Source organism: Polistes canadensis, unplaced genomic scaffold (assembly GCF_001313835.1).
Source record: "Polistes canadensis isolate GaletaPanama2010 unplaced genomic scaffold, ASM131383v1 scaffold_83, whole genome shotgun sequence".
Lineage (NCBI taxonomy): Eukaryota > Metazoa > Arthropoda > Insecta > Hymenoptera > Vespidae > Polistes > Polistes canadensis.
In genome coordinates, this window is record NW_014569630.1 from 462,452 (window position 1) to 473,162 (window position 10,711).

At 29.2% G+C, this 10,711-nt stretch overlaps 2 protein-coding genes across 5 annotated transcripts in view; both read right to left on the reverse strand.

The window, feature by feature from the left end:
• Window positions 1-3,771, reverse strand: part of LOC106786818 (mucin-5AC-like) — a 5,267-nt gene extending 1,496 nt beyond the window's left edge. Inside the window, exons 1-4 of one of the 2 annotated variants that reach the window (XM_014748611.1) lie at window positions 2,841-3,771; window positions 2,198-2,769; window positions 1,562-2,098; window positions 28-1,480 (exon numbers count right to left, since the gene is read on the reverse strand). In XM_014748611.1, the coding sequence (XP_014604097.1) occupies window positions 28-1,480; window positions 1,562-2,098; window positions 2,198-2,769; window positions 2,841-3,649 (3,371 nt within the window). In that variant the 5' untranslated portion in view covers window positions 3,650-3,771. The remainder of the gene's footprint in view (window positions 1-27; window positions 1,481-1,561; window positions 2,099-2,197; window positions 2,770-2,840) is intronic. The other variant, XM_014748612.1, reaches the window with a different exon arrangement.
• A 1,087-nt stretch (window positions 3,772-4,858) lies between these two features.
• Window positions 4,859-7,599, reverse strand: LOC106786819 (cyclin-L1). Of its 3 annotated transcripts, XM_014748615.1 has the most exons (6): window positions 7,267-7,596; window positions 6,952-7,130; window positions 6,841-6,885; window positions 6,052-6,236; window positions 5,368-5,952; window positions 4,859-5,288 (listed from the first exon to the last, which is right to left on the reverse strand). In XM_014748615.1, the coding sequence occupies exons 3-6, from the start codon at window positions 6,844-6,846 to the stop codon at window positions 5,039-5,041; spliced, it is 1,026 nt and encodes a 341-aa protein (XP_014604101.1). In that variant the 5' UTR covers window positions 6,847-6,885; window positions 6,952-7,130; window positions 7,267-7,596; the 3' UTR covers window positions 4,859-5,038. The 3 variants fall into 3 exon arrangements, with proteins under 3 accessions (XP_014604101.1, XP_014604102.1, XP_014604100.1); XM_014748616.1 differs by lacking the exon at window positions 6,841-6,885; XM_014748614.1 differs by lacking the exons at window positions 6,841-6,885; window positions 6,952-7,130 and having other exon boundaries at window positions 7,267-7,599.
• Window positions 7,600-10,711: the final 3,112 nt, after the last annotated feature.

The following is a 10,711-nucleotide window of genomic DNA, read 5'->3' on the forward strand; positions in this document are numbered from 1 at the left end:
ATAGATGCAGTTGTAGTTGATGGTGTATTAAACATAGAAACAGTTGTAGTAGAAAATTGCGTAGATGAAGTAACACCTGGTATGTTAAATCCAGAAGTTGTATTATTACTTGTAGTAGATGCAACTGGTGTATTAGTTGATCCTAGCAATCCAGTAGAGTTTTCTAATGCATTGGTGTTATAGGAAAATGTTGGTTTATTTTCCGCCGTTGATGCATTTGATGTTCCAAATGAAAATATAGGCTTTGTAGTACTAAACGTAAACGTCGTAGATCCGCTAGATGCATTTCCACTAAATGTACTACTTGTCAAATTTAATATCGTATTGGTTGTCGTAGGTGGATTATTTGGAATTATAGATGTGTTACTAGATATTGGAATAGTTTGGGTAATTCCAGAAATCCCAAATGTTCTAGGAGCATTACTTGTTGTTGTATTAAATAAAGAAACTTCAGTTTTAGGCGTCGATGCAGTATTACTTCCAAATATGAATGGTACTGAACTTGTTGTAGTAGTTGAGAAATTTTTAAAGGTGCTACTTGTAGAATTATCTGCAATATTTGGAAAAACTGAAGCAGCACCAACACCACCACCACTACCAGCAGTTATCGAACCAACATTAGCTGGAGCAGTAAACATACTTTTTATATCAGTGGTAAAGCTTAAGCTACTGGTCGTATTTTGAACAGAGACAGTATTTATTTGTGTTGACTCAGTAGTGTTAGCAATATTGCCAAAATTAAATTTAGGGAAATCTGTACTCATTGTAAATCCTGTATTAGTTACATTAGGTAAGAAAGATTTGCCAATGCTAGTTTTGATATTGGTTGTATCAGAAAATGATGGTGATGTTGCAGTATTAGCGATAGTACTCTTATTTGTAAAGAGACTAGTAGAAGTAGAAGGTATTGACAGTATAACTGTTGTTGATGGTACATTTGTAGAACTTGTAGAAGAATTTATAATGGAAGTACTAGATTTTAATATCCCATTTGAGGCTACTGGTGATACAATTACTGGAGTAACTGATGTTGTAACTGGTAATGTATCTGTTACCGTTTTTCTAGGTATTATGAATGAAATTGTCGTAACAGAAGGCGAATTTGTTTTTGTCGTCATATTAGTTAATTCTAGTGATGTTGGTGTAGCATCCGTTTTACAAATTGATGTTTCAGAAGTAATTATTGATTTATTCTTGTCATCTGATACTAAATTACTTGTACTCTGTTCCTTAGTACCAGATATATTTTCTGTATTTGGTAAGTTAAATGTTATATGTTTGACTGGCTTAGTATTAGATAATATTTTAGATGGAGTAAGTGTTGGTGCTAAAGCAGATGTAATAATAGGTGTTGTATTAACGTTAGTTGTCGTTGTTATAGAATTGAGAGTAGCACAATCTGTAGAAGAAGAGATTGCAGGTGCTACTTCACTAATTTCTTCCGCCTGAATTACAACATCAGGATTAATTCCACTAGCTGCTGAAAATATGATCAAATAGTGTATTAGAAATTAAATCGTGTTGTTTAAATAAAATAATCACGAGAACTATAAATACTCACCTTTACCAGATATAGCATCAAACATACTTTGTAATCTTGCTCGCATACTAGTTTGTCTCATGTTTACTATATCTTTCTTTTTAATTTCTTCTATATCATTTGTGGTAAAACCAGCATCGATTAAGTGCTTTTGTTCTTCTTCGAACGATTTTAACTTGTCATTTCTTTTTGGTTCTTCTTTCATAAAAAGTTTATCTGTGTATTTAGTTGTGGTTAAAGAACTATTATTATCTTCTTCCTCGTCCTCATAAGGTTTGATATCTTCTTCATTAGTAGGAACAACTTTGGATTCACTATAATTCTTCGTATTACTAAAAGGCTTAAGAATTCCTTTAACACAAGATTGTTTTTGCGTGTTATTTAAAGATTTATATGAATGTGAACTTGCACATCGCTTTTTGTTCTCATTCAGAGCATCTATATCTTCTTTATTTATGATTTGTAGATCAATATGAGAATGTGAATCTTCATGTTGCGAATCTTTCAAAGACTTAAAATGTTTTTCAAACTCAGGAGTTCCACAACGGGAACAGTCAACTAAAATCATATTAGAATATACAATTTGATAAATGAAGTAGCGTTCATTAATAATTATATACATTAATTATATATAGACAAAAAAAATATTGTGCATACCAGCTTTTCTTTTAATACCAGTAGCGACATGAATACTTGAGCTTAGCGAACGTAGAATATCATAGCAGGATGGTGTTTTACTACGTTTAGTAGGTCTAAGATTTTTGGATAAATTATCATCGTCGGATTTAGGTGATTCCTCTCTACCTCTTTTTTGTTTAGTTTCTTCAAAATTGTCAACTTCATTTATTAACATATTATCAGTTCTTTGCTTTTTCACTATATCAGTTGTAACATCTTCTCTGGATGCGTGTCTTTTCAATGATATTTCTTTTAGAACTTGTACGACACTCGATGGTGATTTATTTTCTGATTGGCATATATCAGACAAAATTTTCTGCCTTTCTTGAGGGGAATACTTGGTAGTTTCTGGTGGTGCGACCCTAACTGTAACAGGTCCTCTTGTCTTAGCAAATTTTGTATTGATCAGAGGAATAGGACTGGCATGGAGATTAACTTTTGGAAACTGGCCGGCGCTGTATTGCGACTGGTGAGTCAATTTATTATTAGCTTCAGCAGCATATTTAGTTAACCTCAATGTTAATCCTGGTGATGTTATATCAGTATATGTCCTATCATATAAAGAAAATATCAATGCGAATGAATTGTCAAATTATAATAATAATTAAAATAAATTAGTTACTTAGGATCAATGTTATATCTCGTAGAAGCCAACAATGGTCCAGCAACTGTCTGCACAGTTTTAACTCCGCCTGCTTTAGATCTCATCTTGGGACTAATGCTAGTTCCCCATGGTGATCCCTCAGGTGAGAACGATGTGTTATTTTCACCACGTGTTAGAGTATGATTCTGATTAAACATGGGAGAATTTTTCCTCGGTGATGGTAAACTAGTCTCTAACGTATCCGGTTCTAATCTATGTAATTCATTTTTTTTCAATACAGATAACAGCGTAGAAGTATATTTGTTGTATCTATTGCTTGAATCATGTGATTGGTATTCGTCATCCTGATTGATTTTATTCTCAGATACATTGGATATATCAGAAATATGTTGTTTATGGGAAGTTCGAGGGATTGGACTTAATTGTGGAATAATACCAAATCTTGATGTGTTTCTACTATTAAAAGTAGTATCACTACTTAATTGATATCCACTTGATCTTCGACTCTTCATTTTAACTGTTGATAAACTAACTCCGAAGAAGTATTTAATTTTACTCCAGATAATATTAAAATATCTTAATAGATAAACTATAAATTTTTCTATAACAATCTTCAATTCTAGAGCGGTTTCTTTGAAATAATTAAGAAAAAAATATGCATGCGGCGATAGCAAGCTATCGTTAGTGATCAAGGAATAGCAAACATAAACCACTAGAAATAAGGATATGACTACTGCGAGGACTGGACCCCAGGCGTTGTATAATAATATACACCCACTCAACAAACTTAACGACACTACGACAACCCGGCTTTCGAATTCCAACATATTATTTCAAAAAAGTAACCTCCCCATGTTTGAAAAAAGCACACTCACTGAATCACCGGAACTTCAACTAGAGAAATTGATAAGGCTTACTAAATATTACATAGATAGGATAACGGTAAGATTAAATCAAATAACTCGATTTAATGAATAAACTGGGATGTGACGTCAGAATCTATCGCAACTTTATCCAATCGAATACTTGTGAACATTTACATTGGCGCCATCTACGTTTACTTTCCTTACAATTTTAAATGCATTTAGGAATTAATATTTAATATCTATATGCACTTTAATATTATCTGTAAAGTTGTAATATTAAAATCACGAAGCCTATATACAAGGAGGACGATCGAGATACGTGTTTTCGTCGAATTTGTGTTGTTGAAAATAAAAAAATACTTAGTACGATAATTTTCCACAAGGGCGGCGGTGGTGTTCAGAAGTTCCGATTTAAATACGTGTGATTTTATAAATAAACAAATGAAACAAGTAGTGCACTAGTGTTTCTAGTGGCAATAGAAATCATCCTCTCATAACGTATATACGTAGACACATTTATAACACTGCGATCGTCTTCCTTGATCAAGCTCCGTTATTAAAATATAAACGAAACAAACGAACTTTTAAATACTCAATTTATCTTTATTTTTATCTAAAATGCCGAATATATTATTCGTTGAGATAGCCACTTCCTTATGAATTGTTCTTCAGTTTTTATTTATTTCTATTTATCTTACTTTTCATTACTTATATCTATTTGATAGTTTTTCATTTATATTATATATAATAATAAAGAGATCAATTATAAATGTGTTTATTAATAATGTTTAATTTTACATATAGATATTTTTTAATTTCAAATTTTTGTAGGTTAGCAGCCATTACGTTACGTCACGTATCCGGTTTAAGGCAATTAACTTTTAACGCTTCAAATTACGCTAAAAATACTACGTTTCATTGTTGCTGGTAGGCAGTGGTACAGTGCGAAGCGTTAAAGGTTAAGTCACATATGTAATTCATCAATTTCATTTTTTGAATTCAGACTTTTAACTTCTCACGTATATCTAACAAGTGATTTATTTTAATTAAATAATAGGTATAATAAATGACAATTTGATATTAAATTAGGGTCGATAATTTTTATTAAATAATAAAATAAAATAAAATAAAACAATATATCTTTATAAATTTTTCGTTAAGCTATAATAATTAAATAGCATATTTCAAAATGACGTTTTATTTACAAAGATTACAAATTACAAACGTTACAACTTTTTAAAGCAAAAGTTCTTATTCCTCTTTAAAGATAAAATTTTATCATAGAATTATCCATATTCTTTTGTTCAATTAGATATCTATATTAATTTAGTAATTAAAGTCAATTATTATTTAGTGTCTTCTACGTTTACTACGATGTTTACTTGATTTTTCAGAATCTCTTTCCCGAGAACGACTATGGGATCTATAACGACTATGTGAAGATTTGTGACTACCTGATCTCCTTCGTTGTGCTTTTTTAGGTTTACGAGATCTCCCATGACTATGACTGCGGGATCTACTTCTACTAACATGTTTCTTTCTTTTATTATGTTTTGCTCCTTCTCCTTTTGACGGGGAAGTACTGGTTGACTTAGAACGTCTGTGAAAAAAAACAAACGAAAAAAAAAAAGTATTTATTGCGAAACTATAAAACAATTATAAAAGTTTTATATTCTTACCTGGGCGACTTAGTTCTTTCAGGTACAGCATGTGTACCACTGCGACTAATAAAACCACCCCAAGCATTGTGATGTTTCGGCAATGGTGGACTCGGTGTGTGACTGTCAACGTCGCCACCCCGAGCTTTAGTCCTTGCTTCTTCATATTGGCGACGTAACTCTTCTACTTTCTTTTCCAATTGTTCTGGTTTTACTCGTGGTCTAGAGTATAACTTTAAAATACGACGGCATACATCTTTTATTGCAGACTCGCTGACTTTGAAAAGACAGAACCACGATGGTGAAGTTGGCAGAGGAAGTTGAAGCTGACGAGCACCCAAATAAACACATGCACATGCCACAGTTTCTGGTTGATGCCTCAGAAATACATCCGAGCGTAACGAGTCGTTCATGTAATTCCAACATTGTTGCATTAGAGCACGATTCTTTTCGTAACCCAAAACTTGCAAGTACATTACTATAATTTTGTGCGGATGTTTGACATGTACGCAAAAACCTAATTCCTTCAATACTCTTCTCTCTGACTTAATAACTTGATTTTTTAATGCTACGTAATTTTGATCAAGTATCACTGGTAATATCGGCCTGAAAAAGATGAAATTACATTTTTTAAAAATACAATACATTTATTATAGATTTTTATTTTTAAATAATATTTTAATTCAATGAGTAAACCAAATTTACTTTTGACAAGTAACTTGCTTAATGTGATTAAAGACGTTAATAACATCTCTAATTCTTCTTGGTGATTCTTCTATTTTACAAGCTAAACAGATACAACCCATAGCTGTTGTTTCCATGTTATGTCTCACTAACGATTTACTATAATAAAACCGTTGAAATATCACCTGTCCGGTAGCCATTGCAACCTATAAAATATAAATTTAGGGACAAAAGTTTATTCTTATTTTGATATTGAGTATTGTTATGAAAATGAGATCGATATATGAATTAAAGTAGTGTTTTCCAACTGATTACATACTATGAACCAATAAATTTTTATATTTTGTTATTACACATTGTACAAACAAATGAATGAGCGACTGTTTCTATAGTAAAATATAATGATTGTAGCACGTTACAAATTTAATGTACTATATATATTTTTTCAAAGAATTATAGAAAAGAAACATAAAGTAATCAAAGTAATCTTCAAAATTATACGAAAGTAAATTAACTATAATTATAAAATCAAATACGAGAGACAACTAAGTTCAAAATTTGATTTATTAATAAATGATTTCTTCTTGGGATCATTCAGTTTTTATTTTAATTTAAAATTGAATTCTATTTTTTGTAGATCACTCAAATTTTTTTACATTGACCACCAGTTGAAAAACACTGAACTAAAGATTTTTAAATGATCTAAATAAATAGTATAACTGCGTTATACTGAGGAAACTTCTATCGTTAGGAGGAAAATATATAATTCTTTTTTTTTTGTTTTGTTTTTACTTATATTATTACACTTACTTTCATATAGAACGGGTTGTACCAAACTTAATCTTATTTGCCATGCTAATAATAAGAAAAAGATTCAAATACGTACAATATATAATGTATATAATTCAAATGTAATTATACCATTTATAACGTGTGTTGCAGAGATCATGAAAGATACGTGAAGAAAACGTGACGTGTATCATGTTCTCTCTCCTTCCTCTTCTTTAATTTGTACGTTAGATTTTTATTAGATATACAATTCTCGCGCAGTTCAACTTCGTAATAGAGGAATTTACTTACAATTTTTGTACTGTGCTTAACTATAAACATAATTTATTGTATAACCACCACTTTTTAAATCGTACGAAAGTTTTGTATATATACATAACAATCTAGTTAGAGGTTAGAAAATTCCTAAAAGAAGAATATAATTAAAATAATAATAATAATATTAACCTGTGGTAATTTCAAGAGAATTCCGGCCGTTTGTATTAATTCGCATCCTAATATCCGAAGGTCTGTTTCAGTTTCAGCATCTAAACCGTCTAAATGCGATGGTGTAGAAGCAAGTTTTTCTTCAGGTAAAAGACAATTTTGTAGAGTCAATACGATTTTTCCATAAGATTTGATATTAGTCCCCGTCGTAGGTTTAACTACCGTCGTTGAATTTTCTTTCCCACTCATTTTTTATTATGTACACAAAACGAACAAAAACAAATAATATTCAATCCCTTTTAGATTTATTTAAGTAATCAACGTATCGTGTACTATATTGAAAATGGCGACAATGTTAATATAAAAGTCCCTAGATCGGGTTCAATGTAATTTCCGGAAAATGCCATCACGTTGGGATATTTTTTTTCTTATTGTGTCTTTCTTATCTTGTTTTTCGAATTATCAATGTTACATATATTTCATTATTTTTTTTGGATTTAAATTACTGTTCAAATTCGTTATCGTTTATTAAATAATGTGTTTTAATTATGATATTTAATTTAGATAATTCTAACATATTTTTACTAGATTTGTATAAAGCGCTATCTATCTCTTAACTTCCTTTTTTTCTGATTGGTTGTTGTGAAAATCTCGTGACCACTCATAAGAATTCTCATACTGTGCGTTGATTGGTTATATTTTTTCATACGAAATCAAATAGATTAACGAGGCATAATTAATTGTAAAATACGCGGGAGAATTACAGAAGATTAGTAATAATTAGCAGTCATTAAGGGATAAACGTAAGTTGATTTTATTTTCATAGAAAGATAAGTAATTGATTTCGAATTTGAAATTCGATACTCGTAAAAGAATCGTTGTTTATTTAACATTAATTAATATAATTATAGGAATCCGAAAATGTATATAATGTATTTACATAATTTTCTGATTATAGGTAGTGCATAGTAAGTGTGATTTAACAGCAAGCTGAGTAACTTGAAGTTTATTCTATTATCTAACATAAACGATACGTATGTATGTTTAAACGTTTTATTTTATTAATTTTTGAGATTTTTTTAACTCTTTCACTGCTGAATGCACCTATACATGATAGTAATTATCTGTAAATTAACGGATCCAATATGGTAGTAAAGTATTTGAAAAACGCATTGTAACGGTTTTAGCAGTGAAAGAGTTAATATACAGATTGTTACAAAAATGATCTGTTTTAAATTCATACTTTAAATTTCGCATGTTCAATACTATTGCTTTTCTTTATTTAACTTTTTAGAACAATAACTATTAATATTGTTCTATCAATATATATCAAAATTGTATTATTTAATGAATTGTTTAAGCCAATACCAATTAAATAGTCAAAAATATAACTTTTGCATAAATAGATACACCTGATATATATAGGTTTAGTATTAAAGTAGAATATTTATAATAATAAAATAAATATTCGTAAGAGGTAATTAACTTACTTAAAGGGTTATATACAAGGTAATTTTATTTTTTATATATAAATTTAGAAACAATTAATTTGTTTTTTTAATAATGCAATCATATATTTGTTAAATAACTATAAACATACAATATTTACTATGATAAAAAGAGGCAAATGATATGAAAAAAAAATATATAAAAGAGGTCATTGTCTTAGGATTAGATGATAATAATTCTTTTTTACATTTTCTTAAGAATGTTCGTTAAATTCGGTAAAATATGAAACATTCTTTTAAATTCTTCCGACCGGATGAACCCTTTCCCTCCTTTTCTTTTTCTACTTCCTCCTCTTTTGTCGTTCTCGTGTCATATATATATATAAACCATCAGATCACGCGAGTTTTAAGCACGAATGATTCTCATACACATTTTGACAGTAGTCTGTTATTGTTGTGACATCTAATTATCCTCACCTGCATAAAACTCCGCTATTGTACAATACCAAACGTACAACGCGAACCCTAATTTTTATTGCTAAAAGTGCAGGAAACGAACAACAATCAAAAAATACATAACGATAAATAAATAGGGTAAAAAAAAAAAAAATTGAAAAAATAAGGATAACAAAATAGGAACAATTGAAAAAATGAGAATAATTCTGTGCTCGTTTGTTTGCACTTTAGTATAAATTATATTCGCTATTATACAATGGCAAATGTACAATCCATCGCAAAAGTACACGGACTCTAACTTTTATTGCCAAGTTGCAGGAAGTGACGGACAACGATAAATAAATGGACAAAAAAAATACGAGGGTGAGTTGAAATGTTTTGAGCCCTAACAAACAAACAGAAGCGTTTATTTTTCTTATTTTTTTTTTTTTTTTTTTTTTTCAATAAAAATCCTCGACCGAAAGAAAACAAATTGTTTCTATGTTAGGCTTAAAACTTTTCAACCCACCCACCCATCAACGTGCATGTGTCGTTTTAATTTTCATATTTTAATGTAATTTATTATAACAATTAATTACTCTATACGAGCAGAGAATCGAATAAGTTGAAATAAATAAATTATTTTACACGTATTATATAATATATATATATAATGTATAATATATATATATATATAATGTATAATATATATATATATATATATATATAATGTATAATATATATATGAGTGGTATGTTCATAAAAAGAGGAAAAACAATTGAAAGAGTAAGGATAAATAGGAACAATTGAAAATTTGGGAATGATTCTGTGCTCGTGTTTGCACTTTGATACAAAATGCGAGAGGGCGAGTTGAAAAGTTTTGGGCTTCAATAGAAAAGAACAAAACGTTTATTATTATTATTATTATTATTATTTTTAAATAAAAATCGTTGACCAAAAGCAAATTGTTTCTACGTCAAGCATAAAACTTTTCAATCCACCCACGTGTACGTTGTTTTCATTTTCTTTTTAATGTAATTTTAATGTAACAATTCGTTTATACGAGCAGAGAATCGAAGAATTCAATGAAATAAATAATTTGACACGTATATATGAGTATGTTCACAAATATATATATATATATATACATATATGTTACCTTCAAAGTATATAATTAACAATTAGTTAATTCATGAAAAACTTAAGCCTTCCAAAATAATTAATCGTTTAAAAAGCTAGTAAAGAAAGTATGAAATTGAAGTTTGATTTATCTTTAAAATCTGCTTTTTCTTTTTTTTTTTTACAACAATGTTTATAATTATCCGTTTCATATTTTTTTATTTACTTTGAAAACCAATGTTCTGTTAGTCGTGTGCTGTTTTATTGAATTCTTATATTACCTAATTGAAGTATGTAATTTTACTTTCTTTCATGTTTTAATAGATCAGTATAATCAATTCATGGTTTAGTTAGTTATTTCATGAATTAACGGATTTCATGTTTTAATGGTACATATATATGTGTATATATATATATATATATATATACATATACATGTACGTATTTATATATGTATATATGTA